At 42.1% G+C, this 17,768-nt stretch overlaps 1 protein-coding gene across 1 annotated transcript in view; it reads left to right on the top strand.

Moving 5' to 3' along the window:
- The first annotated feature begins 976 nt into the window (after positions 1-976).
- The window catches only part of PPP1R21 (protein phosphatase 1 regulatory subunit 21), a 65,093-nt gene continuing 48,301 nt past the window's right edge, over positions 977-17,768 (top strand). Inside the window, exons 1-4 of the mRNA XM_072768286.1 lie at positions 977-1,124; positions 11,342-11,410; positions 13,931-14,077; positions 17,433-17,534. Of these exons, the coding sequence (XP_072624387.1) occupies positions 1,068-1,124; positions 11,342-11,410; positions 13,931-14,077; positions 17,433-17,534 (375 nt within the window). The 5' untranslated portion in view covers positions 977-1,067. The remainder of the gene's footprint in view (positions 1,125-11,341; positions 11,411-13,930; positions 14,078-17,432; positions 17,535-17,768) is intronic.

The raw sequence follows: 17,768 nt of genomic DNA on the forward strand, positions 1-17,768 counted from the left end.
CAATATCGAATATACAGTAGATCGGCCACAAATATTTGTTGAATGGAGGCAAGCTTTTAATTCAAGAGAAATGCCATAGAATATCTCAGGCAGACCATTGTGTTGCTTCAATCCTCCAGTTATTTGTTCTCATCCACCCTATCTGCATGCGTGGCAGGAGTCATTTCCTTTTTTTTTAAATTTTTAAAAAATTTATTTATTTATTTATTTATTTATTTATTTAGTCATTTCCTAACGGCTTTTGACTCAATCCACTGAAGAAGGCCCCGCTGTGGTGTGTGTCTGGGGGCAGGGGGTGTGGATGGAGCGGGCGGAGATGGACACAAAGGAGCTTGAATGTCAAAACCTAAGGCAACGGTTTGCAGGGTCTGGCGCAGGGGACGGTGGCAGCAGCGAGCGTTATAAACCTGGGGGAGGTCCGAGTTTACAATGCAGGGCCTGTCTGGTGCTCCCACATCGCGATAACGAGACAGAGGAAGATAATGGTCTCTCTCCCCGTGAACATTCTGAAGCTCTAACCATCCAACGCCACACGGTTGCCATGGGAACCAGCAGGGGGAGGCGGAGAGACGAGCCGCCAGAATTCCTGCTGCGCTCCGAAGGTTTCTCCTTCCGGTCCTCGGCTCTTCGCAACCACCGCCCCTCTCCTCGGTTCCCCCACCCCCCGCCCCTCCTGTGGGCTCTCATCACGCTCTCCCTTTCTTGACTCCCTCCTTCCCCATCCTACGTCGCCATCTTGGGCCATGCGTCAAGATGGCGCCCCCGGCGGCAGCGGCAGAGCCGCGGCGCTCCAGCGAGGCTGCGCACGCACGTGCTGCGGCGCCGGCGCCGGGGGCGGGGCGGTGACGTCCAGACGCAGCCCCGCCCCCGGCGGTGGCTCCGCCCCCGGCCCCACTCCGCCTTCCTCCCGCCGGGCGAACCCGGAAGTGGAGGAGGAGGAGGCGCGGCGGTGGTGGCCGAGCGGGCAGGCGCTGGCGGAGCCCAACCCGGGCGCGTGTCTGGGGCTGGGGGCGGGGGGCGGGGCTCGGCGGCCCGGGCAGCCGGGCCCGGACGGGGCGGGGGAGGCCATGGCCTCGGCAGAGTTGCAGGGGAAGTACCAGAAGCTGGCTCAGGAGTACTCGAAGGTACCCATCGTGGGCGGGGAGTAGGGGGTCCCCGGCCCTGCGGCCTCGGGGTGCCGTGCAAGCTGCTCGTCGGGACGCAGGGGAACGGCGATGGGGGTCCGCGAGCGTGCCGCTCCTCTCTGCCTTCTCCGTCCACCATTACCGTGCCTCCACCTGCAGCTCCCAGGAGATGGGGCCGGGCCGCGTCTGGGTCCCTGTGCGTTTCTGCGGGAAGGAGCAGGAGTTCGGTTCCTCCCTCTCGCTCAAGTAGCGGGCTCGGGACGGGGGTGTCCGAGCCCTGGATCCTGCCTCTGGTGCTGGTCGGGAGGGGAAGGGAAGGGTGAGGACCAGCCCCTCCCCTGCTGCTTCCTCAGTATTCCTAACCCAGTGATGAGAAAGACCGAGCTTTCTTCCTTCTCCCTGGATGAGATGAGATAAAGAGGCTTACGTGTCCCCAGTCTATTTGGGAGGGCAGGGAGAGCCATTCGTGTGCACGGTTTCGCTGGGGCTGGGTGGTTTCGGGTGCGCTCAGTGCGCTGGCAGGGGCTCGTCTGGAGATGCTCCTGGAAGGCTGAGTGCTAGGGCTGTGTCCTTTTCTCGCTCTTCTTCCTCGGCCACCTGGATTGGGGCAGAACACCCAGGTGTTCAGTACATGGTGAATTAGGCAAAATAGGGACCTGCCCCTTTGCCGTATTTGTGGCATCCGCCTTTAAATGATGGAACCCTTCCCTTGGAAAAGGGCGGTGCTGCTTCTGAGGGGTTGCTGCCTTAAGAATATTCTAATGAAGTTCTAAAAGAATCTCGCATCTTCAGGAATTGGTTCAGCAATCCTCACGGGGGCCTTGCGAAGACTTAGCCCCCCTCCCCCCTTTTTACAATTTGGAGAAACAGACGCACATCCCCCCCGCCCCCGGGTTTCACTTAACACACATTCAGCAAGGTGAAATGAACTGTTGTTTGAAACATAAAACCTTTGCCTAAACATACACACCTAAGAGGTCCTTTCACCATCAAAAGGGAGCCTTTTGAGATACTATACTTACTCCCCCGGTGCTGCTATTGGCAAAACTTTTTGCATTTACGTTTCAAATTGTGCCTGTAGCACAACCGTCAGTGATGGCAAGTTTTCAGCCTTTGAACAAATATTTTCTGGCTTGAAGGGTCAGAATTTGTTTGGAACAAATCCATATGATGGAGGAGGGTTGGTGGAGAATGGCAATACCCAGAGTCGGCTCTACTATTTTCGGTGAAAATGTTGTATGGTATAAAGTAAGGGGACTGATTTTCTTCTTCAGAGTGTAAACAATCTCAGAAGGCAATCTGGATGGCCAAAGAGAGCTCTAAAAATGTTTTAACCGGTGGACTGCATTGCTGAAATAATTATATTGCCTTCCAAAAGTATTAAAAACCTTGAAAGGTTTTATTTTTGGGGTATATATGCTTTTTCTTTCAACAGACCTTTATGACGTGCCTCCTGTGAACGGTGCCAGGGTCGATGGAGTGAGGCGGAGTTCCAGTTTAAGGAGAATCTTTTAATAGAATGTTCAGACATTGTACATAATCATGATACAGTATGACAAGTGTTAGGTCAGTGAGAGCCCGGAAGAGGTGGAGGGTAAGAGTAGAGAAGTTACTCAGTCTGGGAAATAGGGAAGTGGGAGAGTTGGTAGCATCCCGGGCAAAGAGAACAGGTCTTGTTTGCAGACGTGAAAAGCACGTTAAGGTGAGAGTGGTGAAATCTGGTTTGGACCTGATCATCACAAAGGGTTGTGGATGTCAAATAAGTCTCAACTTTCTGTTTTGAATAATAGATGTCAAAGGTTTTTAAGCAGGATAATGACATTACTTTTAGGAGGGGAACTGGTAACTATGTGGAGGATGGATTGAAATAGGGAAAGACTGGTGAAAAGAAGACCAGACTGTGGGCTGTTGGAATAGTTTTGGGGAGTGTAATACAGGGCTAAATCAGATTAGTGACTGTTAAGATGGAGAGGAGGGCCTAGATTTAGGACTTATGGTTAAAGTACATTTTTACTTACCTCTTATTTTTCAATTTATTTTTAAAGATTTCATTTATGGGAGAGAGTGAGAGAGCAAGAGCTGGGCGGCAGGGAGGAGGGAGAGGGAGAAGCAGACTCCCTACTGAAAGGGAGCCCAATGTGGGGCTTGATCCCAGGACCGCAGGATCATGACCAGAACTGAAGGCAGATACTTAACCAACTGAGCCACCCAGGCGCCCTGGCCCTAGTTACCTCTTTTTTGAGTGCCCGCTTTGTATGTAGCAGTAAACTTATGAAATATATGGTATATGAGGCACTCATCCTTGTGTCTTACTCATCCTGTGGGATGAGGTGAGTGAGGGGAGACTGAAGAGTTGACCCTGCAGTTCTGAGATGAAGAGACATGACTGCCACTGATAGATCCCACTGTCAGGAAGGTGAGCCAATTTAGAGCAAAGGGGTATAGTAAAGGTTAGATGCAATTATAGAATTTTAAGGTTGGGAGGCACATTAAAATTATCTTGTTCACATAGTAGCTTGAGGTGTTGTTGGGGTAACTACTAAAAATTTCTAGTGGAGATGGACTGGCTAAAAGTCAGGACAAAGGCTAGAGCTTTTGGAAGAATGCCTGTAAAGACAAGTAGTTGAACTTCAAGAGTTAATCAGGGTGGAACACTTTAGGTAGACTCTTTGGGGAACACCTGTGGGAAGGGTATGAAGAAAGGAGGAGATGCTAAGTAGATTGTAGGCGGTCTGCCAGACTGGAGGTTATTTATCTCTGAGATTGGGCTAGATCATTTTTCATCCTTTTAATTACAATTGGATGGAAATTTCAGAACATAAGAGAACAGATTGGTCAAAAGATTTCGTGTGCTTTTTCTTCTCTGTCAATTCTAGTGCCAAGCAATTTGTAGATAAGATCTATGCTACCTTTAGCCTTGAGCCTTGAGGAAGGGGCACTGTACCTTTGCATTACCTTCCCTGGTGCAGAAATTATGGACTAATGTTGAAATCCAGCTAGGCGTTTTTCCTTATTTAGCATACAAAGACCCAAGATTTCCTCATCAACAGTAGAAGGAGGCTGCATATAAAGACAGCAACAAGCATGATCTCTAAACCAAAGACATTTGCAGGATTTCCTTGTTCTGATATAATGCAGAGCTCAGCCTGTTTTCCAGGGAGCCCATTTTTTGCTTAAGAACTGTGGTCATAATATTCTTTCTTCCTGAGAAGGAAAAAAAAAGGTCTGAGGAGCTCCCATTTAATTTAAGAGACTGAAAGTTTAGTTAGATGAAAGATGGACCATGAGAGGTCAAAGCAGATGACAATTTCTGAGGCATACATACTGCTAAAATGTAAAATGTTTTGGAAAGGCCAGTAAAAGGAGAGGTTAAGACCTTAGTAGTTTGGGCAATTAGGAGATCATTGGAGGCTTTTGAAACTTCAGGTTTAATCAAGTTCTCGGGGAGGAGAAAAGTGTATGCAGTTGGTTTTCAGAAGTTTATGAAGTTAATTGATAAGCGGTGCATACTACTTCTTTGAGATGTGAGGGAAACCAGTCGAGACTTCAGTTACTGCACCATAGATTAAGAATCAAAAGATTGTTTCTTATATGGTGTCTCTTCAACAGCCTGGTCTGGTTCTTATGGTCTGGTATATCTCATAGGGAGGAGAGGCTGAGGGCACTGAGTCCTGGCCCTATTTGGTTTCCTAGCTTGGTTTCTTTGCATGAGTTACTGCACCCCTGCCTGGCATCATGTTATGTGTGTAAGCATGTTTCAAGTTCTAACTGTTTTCTCAATGTTTGTGTTACTCTGGGTCAATGGTTCTCAAAGTGTGGCCCCTGGGTCAGCATCATCAGCATCTGGGAATGAGTTAGAAATATAAATTCTTAGTCCACCTGGGACTTACTGAATCTGAAACTGGTGTTCAGACCCAGCGATCTGTTGTGTAACACACCTCTGTAATGATTTAGATGCACACCAAAATTTGAGAACCATTGCTCAAGGTCTGGTATCAGCATATTAACTTTGGCTCAGGTAATCTTTTTAAAGCTCTTTTTCAGGCAGTAAAAGCTAGTGGGAAAGTCAGACATCCAGTGTTTCTCTTAACAGTTACTTTGCAATTGATGCTTCTTATAGTTATGAAGGAGGTTGCCTTTGGGAGCTTTTCAGATTTATGCTCTTAGGAGATAGCTATTCATATTGGTGAAGGGGCAGTTTAGATATGCTATGTTTGCTTTTTAGATAGTGGAGCTTGGTGGAACCTGGTTAATTGCCCCTTCCTGTATGAGAAATTGACTTAGAAGCTGAATTAAAAATGAGTATCATTTGGATTAAAATCTAGTATCAGCCTTTTTTTTTTCCCTCAAATGCATAGGGTTTGTTACTAAAGTTTGATTGGAAAACAGCATTGTGTTCAGTGTTATCCAATGAAACTTTCCATGAGAATGAAAATGTTCTGTATCTATGCTGTCCGGTAGGGTAACCACTAGCTGTGTGATACTATTGAGCACTTCCAATATGGCCAGGGCAACTAGGGAACAGAATGTTAGATTTAATATAAATTTAAATAGGCACATGATAGCTTTTGGCTACCTTGTTAGAAAGTGCTAGCTTAGTCCCTAGACCAGTGCATCACAGACACAAAATGTCCCTTTGACTCCCCTGAAACTTGATTGAACATAGATTCTGGTTCAGTAGGTCTGAGGTGGGGCCTGAGAGTCTGCTCCCACGTGATGCTGTTGCAGCTGTACACAGACTACACTTTGAATAGTTAGGCCTTAGAAAAGCCAAGGGTGTCCTACTCTTCCTCTTTAATCCAGCTACTCTACTCATCCAGTCACTAGTGAGGCAGCTAGATTGCAGGGGTTGGAGGTAGGGTGTTGTCCTAATGAGTTTCCCTGCTTAGGAGCTGGAGCAGGAGAAAGGGCTTCCATTTGAGGTCTGAGAGAAGAAGGTTTTTTTCCTGCCTCAGAGACAGAGTAACTCCAGCCACTACTACCTGGTACTGCAGAGCCTATAGGTATTTCTCCAAATGGTTTGAACAATGTGGTCCTATTGGACACGAAGAATCCCCAAAGCCCTGAGCCTAAATTGCTAAATAAAGACCACTCTGCAGACTGCTCTACATAACTCTGATTCTGAAATAGTCAGGCTTATCACACAGCTCTTTCTCTAGGGACAGAGAGAGAGTGGTGGTAAGTCAACTATGATTTCTCCAGCCACTTTGACAATCCATGATAGGATAACTGGCCCAAGATTAGGGATTTACTACCTTCAGTCACAAACTGTGAGGAAAGAGAGATGAATCACATATACACATTTCCTCACCTAATCCCCAACGATTTTCTATGTTAGAACCACTCTTACCTATTTCCTATAATGGACATTTTGGCATTTTATAAATTTTACGACCCCAAAAAACAAACTATTAAACATATAAGCTTGTCTTCATTACAAAGTAGTGTGTGCAACATACAACCCCAAGCCCATCCCTAAGCCTCACCCAAACCCTGATTTGAAGCTTTCAAATACTGAAGTCATCTTCAGACCCCAGCTTCAGAATCTCTGGCCTGGATGATCTCTAAAATTCCTTCCTGGGAAAACCACTTGGTCTTTCTCTCTACCTACTTGCTTGTTCCTCCCCCTGGGAGGCGATAAATTACCTGTACCCTCTCTAGTGCCAGGTGGTGGTGGCTGGAGTTATTCTGTTACTGAGGTAGGAAACATCGGGAAGAGGTCAGAGAGGAACTGTTAGAGTGATGAAGCTTTATAGTTGTATAATACATTACCTTCAAACGCCTCTTATATACAGTATTTAATTTGGTTAACTAAAAATTTATTGAGTGCCTTCTCTATCCATGGCTTTGATCTTTCACTATAGGCAGGAGATACAGGGAAGTAGGCTGTAGTCTTTACCATGAGCTGCAGTTTAATTGGCAGATGGGAGGTGAGTACAGAAGTCAAACCTAAATTAGTAAATGTAAAATCTACTACTCTAAAAAGTAAAGTTAAAGCAGAATGGTTTAATAAGAGATGTCTTTTTACCAGCTAAGAACAGAGGGGCAAGCCCCCTGCGGACCATACTGGGTGGTTAGGAAACACTTATTGACCAAATAGGTCCAGGTGTAGGAAGTAAGTTCCTTGAAGAACATCTGGGATTGGCTGGTCAAAATGAGAAAGGCCTGTGCTTTTGAAAGAACGGTAATGCCGATCAGAAGATTACTAGACTATGAAAAAGGACGTTTAAAAAGGTAAGGGTTTCAGAGTTGGGATGCAGAGGTGCTGTTCCTCTGCTGGATGGAACAGAAGAGCTTGGTGGACAGCTGCTTGAAAGTAGGCTATCATTTTCGGGAGAGTTTGACCCATTGGAGACTTCAGGGCAGGTGTTTCCTGGTTACGCCCACATGCATTCATTGGAGCCTCTGTTTGTATCTCCTGGAGGCATTAGTGAGCATCTGGTGATCTTGTACCTATTTCTAAAAGACTAAGACAGTGTCCCATTTGTTTCCCCACTGTGGTGAAATGCTGGTGAGGAGAAAGATGGATTCTAAAAGACCAGACTGACCATTTGACAAGCTTTTGGTTCACTAATGCACAACTGTGTCCGTAGTGATGTTGAAATGCAGGAAAACTCCAGATGCTGTGAAGTGTAATTAACAGGGCAGTGGTATGTGCTGAGCTTATGATTGTCATCCTTTTTTTAAAAAGATTTATTTATTTATTTATGAGAGAGAGAGAGAGAGGCAGAGAGGCAGAGACACAGGCAGAGGGAGAAGCAGGCTCCATGCCGGGAGCCCCACGCAGGACTCGATCCTGGGACTCGATCCTGGGACTCCAGGATTGTGCCCTGGGCCAAAGGCAGGCGCCAAACCGCTGAGCCACCCAGGGATCCCCTGTCATCCTTTTCTACCTTAATAAATAGTAGGTAGTTAGGTAGGTCTTTCTAAAGGGGCTGCATTTTCTGCCAAGCAGTTTTATTGAAACCATGTTTTTGCTTAGAAAACAGTATTATCCAAAGGAATATCCAGATCATTTTCTGCCAAGCAGTTTTATTGAAACCATATTGTTGTTTAGACAACAATATTTTCCAAAGGAATATCCAAATCATTTTCTGTTGTAATCAGATTAAAATCTATACAGCAGTAATTTCAGAATTTTGTCTTGTGAGCTGCCTGGCTGGATCGGTCAGTGAACCGTGGAACTCTTGATCTTGGCTTGGGGTTGTGAGTTTGAGCCCCATGTCGGGTATAGAGATTACTTAAAAATAAAATCTTTAAGAAAGTTTTGTTTTGCTTTTTTAAATTTTAATTTATTTTATTTTTTATTATTTATTCATGAGAGAGAGAGAGAGAGAGAGAGAGAGGCAGAGACACAGGCAGAGGGAGAAGCAGGCTCCATGCAGGGAGCCCGACATGGTACTCGATCCCAGGTCCCCAGGATCACACCCTGGGCTGAAGGTGGTGCTAAACGACTGAGCCACCCGGGCTGCCTCTGTTTTGCTTTTTAACAAAGTATACTGTTCAGTTTGCTTTAAGTAGCTTTTAAATGTTTCTTAGAAATGAAAGTCGAGGTTCTTTTTTTTAAATTGTCACGGTTCTGGTCCTATAGAAGACCATCAGTTCAGCAAATTTCAGGCTTCATCCCTAGGTCTGGAAACAGTCATTAGGATCTTCTAAATATCCCAGAAAGAATATGTGTAAGAGACCATAGGTGAAAGTTAGGGCAGGGGCATGAAATGAAACCTAAAGCCCGACGTCATATTGCTGTCTTCTGGCTATGTGGGTTTGAAAATATTTATTGAATTCTGTTACCTAATGTAGCACATTATCCATGAGTATGTTGATCCTGCTCCAAAAGAAAATACCACGTGATGGAAATCAGTATTAAAAAGTGGTACTTCTTTTTTCTGAACTTGTAGAGCAGAGGTGTTCAAACTTTTTCTGGAAAGAGACTATGAGTAAATATTTCAGGCTTAGGACTGTACGTTTTCTCTCGCAACTACTTGTCTCTATAATTGTAGCTCAAAAGCAACCGTAGACAATGCGGAAAGGAGTGTGGTTCTGTTCTAGTACAACTTTAAATTACTGGGGGTGCCTAGGTGGTACTGACTTGGTTTTTGCTCAGGTCAGGTTGTGATCCCAGGGTTGTGAGATCAAGCCCCATGAGGGCTCCATGCTCAGCATAGTGTCTGCTTGAGACTATTCCTCTCCCTCTGCCCCTCCCCTCCTTGCACACACTCCCTCAAGTAAATAAATCTTTAAGCAATTTTTTTAAAAATTAGGTAGCAGGCCAGTATGGCCCATGGACCTTAGTTTGCAACCCTTGCTGCAGGGAATTTAAATAGTAGTAAGTACTTCTAGTTATCTTGTATTGTCCCTTTTAAATTGTAAGCTCTTTGTCAAACCACTTCCTTCACTTCTCCTTCTCCTTTATATGATTTAGCACAATGCCTTATACCAGGCAAGCTATAATGTTATCTGTTATCCCTTTGATTCTAGTCTAAGAGAACTGTTACCATTCTTGAGGCATTTTAAGATTTAGAAAGTGCTTTGACATAGGTTTCTTATCTGGTTCTCACAACAATGTCAGAAGAAGGAAGATAGGGTACATGGGTGAATACATATAGACCTTATAACTGAGGCTCAGAACAGTTAAGTGAATTTTTCAAGTTTAAATTGTCTACTAAATGGCAGAGCAAGATTTGGGTCTTCCTTCTGTTGTGGTAGTGAGCTGTATCTTTAACTTTCTAAAAATAGAAAAAGCTCATCTTTTTAATCTGTCTTTTGATCAGACTGTTGAATATCCTGCAGTATTCCTGCTTTTCTTCTTAGATTTTTAGCTAAATTTTCTATTGAATTTCACATACTTAATTTAAGGTTAGTATTTAAGTATTCCTATTCTTTTGGCACAGAGGGAGGGTCATTTCTGTTCTTGGGAGACAGATCGGAGTTATGCAGAGTTAGAAGTAGATTCTTTTAAGCTCACCGATAAAAACATTCCATTTGTTCAGTTTCTAAGAGAAGAACCTGGTGTTTCATGGTCTTTGTACTAAATCTTCAGGATATGAGTCTGTACATCTTTCACTTTGGCTTCATAGGATTTGTGTGTTTATACTTACATGGTCTGTGTTAACCTTGCTGAGAACTTTCCTCTCCCTACAGAAGTGGATTTTATCTTTTGAAACCCTTGCAAGTGATAGATGAATATATATATACATATGTAAAATTCATTTAGCTGTATAATTCTTGATTTGTATGCCTTATTTAAAATAAGGTTATATCTCAATTAAAAAGAAATAAGCCCGTGTCCTACCTCTTCAAAGACTTCCCCAACCTCCCCAGCCTATGTCTTTTCTCATTTATACATAGCTTTAGAAAATAGTAACCAATGTTGTCTAATGGCATTATGACTCCGTCAAATCTGTTGAGGTCTGAATCTCAGGATTGCCACTTAACTTTCCTATACCTCACTCCGTTTCCTCATCTGTAAAATGGACACAATTTCAGTACCTACTTTGTAGGGTTGTGAAGATTAATGAGGCAGTACAAGGAAAGCACCTAGGACAGTGCCTGGTATAGGATGAGCCTTCAAATGTTAGCTGCTATTGCCAGCTTCTGGATTTAGTCTGTTTCTTAGTTACTTGAGCACACTGCCTTAGCTGATGCCTTATTGCAAGTCTATCATTCCTGAGGCTATTGTGGGGGATGACAGTGTCCTGCTGGGTATGTTCAATGCCCTACACTTTGATTCTTTGTAGAGTTCTTCTTTCATAATTAGTCCAATTATATATGTACTTTACAAATGGATGTGTGCCAGAGTTTCAAGGAAAATGGCATACACGATACCCTATTATTTATTATATTAGTTTTCTATTCATTTTAACATTACTTTATTGTATTTAGTATTAGTATATTGTATTAGTTTTTGTTTAAAGGGGAGACTTGGTTTTATAGAAAGAACCATGTACCATATGGAAGTCAAGAGACCTGGACTATAGTGTCAGTTTTGCTGCTGATTATTATTATGTCATTGGGCAGCTCAGCCTCTGTGCTAATCTGAAAAATGGCAGAATGATGATATCTCTATCCTTTTCCATGCTAATATTTTTATTCTCGTATATATGTGAGAAGGTAGTTCCTCAGTGTAATCATTCCTGTGAAATAATGGTAAGTGATTTCCTTGCTACAATGATTGCTTTATATTAAAAATTAATTATTGCTTCCTCTGTTTTCAGCTTCGAGCCCAGAATCAGGTCCTGAAAAAAGGTGTTGTGGATGAACAGGCGAATTCTGCTGCTTTAAAGGTATGAAACAATGTATTTGTATTGTGATAATTAAGTTAGTGTTTGGTGATACTCAAAGCAAGGAATTCAGCTGGCTTTCTGTTTTAAAGTCCCAACTATGACACTGAATCACTAGGGATAGGAGAAGGTAGTATAGTCTTTTGTGTTTAACTTTGTTTCTTGCTTAGGTATGAATGTGATGCACCTTGATTTCCTTAGCTAAAAATTACAAAAAGGAATTATTTGACTCTATCTCCTGTTTCTCTTAGATCTCAGACTCTCTTTAGCGAAATTCATCTGGATTAATGGAGCTACTTCCCTGTCTTCATCACTAGACAGCACTCTGAGGGAGTCTATGTCATGTTCATATGTCCAGCATTCAGCAGATGGTTGTCCCCTAATGAATGGATTTGAAAGGGTGAATCATTTAGTCATTAAGATTACTTTTGGGTTGAGCTATTTAATAGTAATAACCTGTGTAAATCAGGTTACTCTATTTGAATGATGCATCTTACCATCAGCATCTTTGTTAACAGAGGGAGAAATACGACAGGAGATGAAGAAATTTGTTTCTACCTCATTCTGGTAGGCATGTCATAAGTACTGCTTAGTGATATTTTTACTTGGCTAAAGTAATTCTAGGATATAGATTTCTTCTTGGCCTGTTTCCGTTAAATATACCATCTGTCATTCCTCACTCTTTCCCTTGCTCCCTGTTTAGACAAAAGGGATTAGGATTCCCTTTACTCTTATCTCTTTCTGGAATAGTCCCTAACCAGTGATCTTTCTAGGGTGATTCCACTCAGGTAACCCAGAAATACGTCCTTTCATTTAGCTAGTGTTGGACCTTTACCTAGAGAACTCTGACTTGAGAGTGCCCCCAAAGCAGGTGCTGTAGTATGGACTCAGGGCTGAGGTGGCTCAAAACACTGTTCCCATACGTTCGAAGCTTTCTGCGCCCAAGTATGAAAAATAAGCTTACTTATAGTCAGGATTTGTTAGTCAAGTTATTATCTTGCCTAAATCATTGAAGAAATCATCATTATCTCTCTTAATGATATTTAAAAGCTATTAGTGGAAAAGGTATTTCCTAGTGTGTCTTAGTCGCCCACTCTGGCATATTACAGTGTTCTGTGGCTGGTTGCATTTGACTAACTCTACGATGGTGGCCTTGGTGATGGTGGGGACATTGTTGATGGTGACAGCAGGTTCTAGTTATTGAGCTCTTACTGTGTGTCAGACACTGTGCCAAGCACGTTACGTCCACTCTGTCAGTTGTCTTCACACAAGTCTGTGAGAGCAGATAACATTATCATCCTCTCCATAGCAGGAACTAGAGTTTACAGAGAGATTGAGATAGCAGTCTTCTGAAATTAATGATTGGTTAATGGAGTTGGAGCATTAGTCAGCTGGTGATTAATTCTAAGGATGTAAAGAAATTACTCTTTGTTTTACCATTCATTGCAGTGGTCATTACAATTCTAGTAAGAATGGTAATTGGCTGGTTTACTTGATGGGAAGATTGGGATGTCTTCTGGTAGAACAGACCTTTCATATATTGGTCTTGCCTCTTCAATGAGTTGTTGGAGACAGCATTCGTTGATTTGGATTTCTTTAATTTGAAATACATGATAATTTGGATGTGGGCTGGGTCTGTATTTACCATCAGACTCCCAAGTATTATTACTAAAAAACAATAGAAAAGAAAAATGTTTCTCTACTTAATGGGAACATTATTCTATCCTTCTGGTTGCTCTCAACATGCTGGTAATGTCAGTAGATTGTAGACATCACTGTGTTAGGATACTATTGCTTTTTATCTTTGACAAATCAGGATAGTTTATTTTATTTATTTATTTTTTAAAGATTTTATTTATTTATTCATCGGAGACACACACAGAGAGGCAGAGACACAGGCAGAGAGAGAGAGAAGCAGGTTCCCTGCAGGGAACCTGATGTGGGACTCGATCCCAGCACCCTGGAGATCATGACCTGAGCCAAAGGCAGACAGACGCCACGAGCCACCCAGGTTCCCCAAATCGGGATAGTTTAAAGTAAAATTAAGTGTAGAGGAAGGATTTCATTTTGACTAAGATACAGGGAGGATTTATTGAAAAAAAATGAGCGCAAATAAATTGCTTCCCATTCTTGCTGAAGAGCATCAGCAGTGAGTAGGAGGTTCTCTTTCCCAGTTCAGGTTTATAAAATTGTGGCCTCGGGCATTGTGCCTCCTCACTGCCAGACCCCTATACATAACAACATTATGTATAGAGTTGTAGATACTTTAAGTTGATGACTGACTGTTACTTCAGTATATTTCCTTTTTAAATTTTATTTTTAAATGTACTGGTTTGGCCCCCCAAAATGATTTTGTCACAAAACAGAGCTAAAAACATGGGAACTGGCATGATAAACATACAACGTGAATTTCCTAAAGCAAGAAGTTTGATAATATTTTAGTGAAACAGAAATAATTTCTTTTCACTATTTGAAACCTGAAGGCTAAATTATAAGGAATGATCTGTTTCCACTTTGATGTAGGAACAACTGAAAATGAAGGATCAGTCATTGAGAAAGCTCCAACAGGAAATGGACAGTTTGACATTTCGAAATCTGCAGCTTGCCAAGAGGGTAGAACTACTTCAAGATGAATTGGCTCTAAGTGAACCCCGAGGCAAGAAAAACAAGGTAGGTCAAAATAAAAGCAAGTTAATGAGGCCTTCTCTGCTAGGTACAGACATCTACAGGCCATCTGGGTTTTAACAGAACACCTCCCCTCCAGATTCCCTAATGTTCTGTTATTATGCCTGGATATTGGGTCAAGGAAGCAGACACTTACTATTAATATATGTAGTGATATTAGAGACTTTTTTTTAAAAAAGATTTTTAAAAATTTATTTGAGAGAGAGAGATAGAGACAGAGACAGAGATAGCAAGCAGGGAGGAGAGAGAGAAGCTGAGTGGGGAGCCCCAGACACAGGCTCGATCCCAGGACCTTGTGTTCATGACCTGAGCCAAAGGCAGATGCCCAACCAACTGAGCCACCCAGGGGCCGTAATAGAGGCATCTTTTTTTTTAAGATTTTATTTATTTATTCATGAGAGACAGACAGGCAGAGGGAGAAGCAGGCTCCATGCAGGGAGCCTGATGTGGGACTTGATCCCAGGACTCCAGGGTCATGCTCTGGGCCAAAGGCAGGTGCTAAACTGCTGAGCCACCCAGGGATCCAAGTAGAGACATTTTTATACAAAAGTGAGCTTTATTTTTTTAAAAAAGATTTTATTTATTTATTAATGAGAGACACACACACAGAGAGAGGGGCAGAGACATAGGCAGAGGGAAAAGCAGGCTCCCTGTGGGGAGCCTGATGTGGGACTCAATCCCAGGACCCTGGGATCACAACCTGAGCCCAAGGCAGGGCCTCAACCACTGAGCCACCCAGGTGCCCTGAAAATGAGTTTTAAATAATTTGTTAGGAGCAAATGTGCACATATTGGATTTAGTGTCTTAGAAAAGTGAAAGGAATATCTCATACTGGTTGAAATTACTGGTATCTTTCAATTATCCTAAGTTGCCATTAACTCAAGGTAGGGCAAATAAAATGAGAAACAGTGTTGAAGCATAACAGCTCATGTGAAGTAGCAATTGAAATACTCATTCCTTAGAGTTGTTGTAAGTTTGCTGCAAGTATTTCTTAGTTTTTATTTTTATGAGCCCCATTTACTATTCTTGTCTGGTCATGTAAAAATAAACTTTTTCCATCATAGTTTTTGTAGTGAGACATGATTCTCATTCCCTAAGATGGATGATCTGGTACTTTTGAAAATTCTGTGATTAAGAAGTTGCATTTTTTTTTAAGGGTAGGGGCTAGTGATTGAATCCTTATATCTTGTATGTATATAGAGCAGCAACCAACAAATGTGTGGACTGAGGCAATCAAAGTAGAAGGGTAGGAGGAAGAAGGCATATAATAACTCTGAAGTAGCATGGTGTGGAGGGAAGAGTGAAGGCTTTGGAGTTAAGCCCAGGCTTGAATTCTTTGCCATTTTAGCTTTGCAACATCAGTTTCTTCATCAGCAACATGGGGATGATTCTCTGAGTTTGTTGAGTATTAAATGGGATCCTGTAAAGGTGGCTAGGACTGTATGTGCCATATGTTGGGCAGCTGACATAATCGTATGTTAGTACCTTTCCATATACATGTTCCCTACATGAAAGAGTACTCTAGAGTGGTAACAGAGAGGGCAAAAACAGGTATGTATTAGAAGCACTTGAGAAATTTTGTCAAAATACATGTGCTCTTGAAATTCTGAGAGACCTTTGAGGAACGAATAGCCATATGTACTTCAAACAGACTCCCCAGGTAAATGAGATCCTCCCCCAATGCTGTTTCTGCAGAGGCTTGGGTATAAAACTTCTGAGTTAATGTTAATTAAAGTTTTCCAAATTTGGAAGCGCCAATGACCCAGAATGCCCAGAATATGTCATTCGGTAGTATTCCTTGTGCAGCTGTTGTATCCCAAACATGATGGATATTTAATTTTATTTATTTGTTTGTTTGTTTATTATTTTTAAAGATTTGTTTATTTGAGGGAGAGAACATGCAAGCAGGGAAGGGGCAGAGAGAGGGGGAGAGAGAGAATTTTGAGCAGACTCCATGCTGGTGCCTGACCTGGGGCTCGATCTCATGAACAAAGATCATGACCTGAACTGAAATCAAGAGTTGACTGCTTAACCGATTGAGACCCTCAGGTGCCTCTGTTTGTTTTGTTTTTAACGTAGCTATTCCATTTTCAAAGGGCTTTCTACTCATTGGTTCACATTGGATCAGTAAGTAATTTCATTTTAAGTGAAGAGTGAGGGCACAGGAAAGGCAGAGAAGGCTGGTGAGTGATGTCTGTACACAGTTTCATTGTTAGGCCCTCTCTGGAATAGTCTCAGCTGTTGTAGTCCACGAAAACAAATGGTCATTATTGCTTGCTTAAATTGTGCTATTCTTCTATGCAGAAAAAGTTAATATTGGTAAAAAAAAAAGAAAAGGAAGGTATTTCTCATGATTGTGAGCTTTTTCCTTCTGTTTATTTACAGTAGCCTTATTTTAATGGTTATATATGTTTTTAAACATTAGAGATTTATGTAAACTTTTGTAAGAATTTATTGTTGTGAATGCTAGTTATTACAAATTCTTAAAGGAGTTTAGCAACTCAGAGTCAAACTGTCATTTCCCAAACCAAAAGATCAATGTAAATTAAAAAAAGTTTTTTTTTTAAGAATTTAAATTCAGGGCAGCCCCGGTGGCTTAGCGGTTTAGTGCCGCCTTCAGCCCGGGGTGTGATCCTGGAGACCCGGGATCGAGTCCGGCGTCAGGCTCCGTGCATGGAGCCTGCTTCTCCCTCTGCCTGTATCTCTGTCTCTCTCTCTTTCTCTCTCTCATTCGCTGTGTCTCTAATAAATAAATAAATAAATCTTAAAAAAAAAAAAGAATTTAAATTCAATTAATTAACATATAATGTATTATTGGTTTCAGAAGTAGAGGTCAGTGATTCATGAGTCTTCTGTAATATGCAATGCTCATGACATTATGTGCCCTACTTAATGTCCATCACCCAGTTACCCCAACCCCCCACCTTCCTCCCTTCTAGTAACCCTCAATTTGTTTCTTATGATTAAGAGTGAGTCTCTTATGGTTTGTCTTCCTCTCTGATGGAAATGATATTTTTTAGCATATTTTCATGGCCTGTGTTCTGTGCCTGCTGTGTTTTCCAGTAGTACTACTCCTAAATTTATCCGCAAAAAATAGTGAGCCTTATCTGTTGTTTATTCACTCTCTCTCCCTGTTAAGCTTTCCTGCTCATTCCAATATTTGCAGTTCCTACTTATGTCAAATAGGAAAAGGTAAATGATGGATTATATACTTCTTACAGGATTGAGAACGGTGCACACTAGAAGAGACAAGCTACTAAGGTGATAGAGAATCTGTGTACCTTAGGATGTTTCTCTAAAGGATGAAAGTTATGTGGACATAACTTATTCTTTCCATCAGAAAAGTGGAGAATCTTCTTCTCAGTTGAGTCAAGAGCAGAAGAGTGTCTTTGATGAAGATCTGCAAAAGAAGATAGAAGAAAATGAACGGTTGCATATACAAGTGAGAAAACTTTCTGTTTTTCCAATGAATTAAAAATGGGTCATATGATCTGGAATGTGGAAAAACCAATGCAGAATAGAGTGTTTTTATGTCTTCTGTGGTTGTTAGGTATATATGTCACTGTCACTGGCTCATTACTTAAATCTCATTCATATCTTAATTTGGATGTGTGTTTTGAAGTATTACATTTATTTAGAGGACGGCAGTATAACTTTGAAAACAGTACAGAAATAT

The sequence above is a fragment of the Canis lupus genome, chromosome 11, assembly GCF_048164855.1.
Source record: "Canis lupus baileyi chromosome 11, mCanLup2.hap1, whole genome shotgun sequence".
NCBI classification, from domain to species: domain Eukaryota; kingdom Metazoa; phylum Chordata; class Mammalia; order Carnivora; family Canidae; genus Canis; species Canis lupus.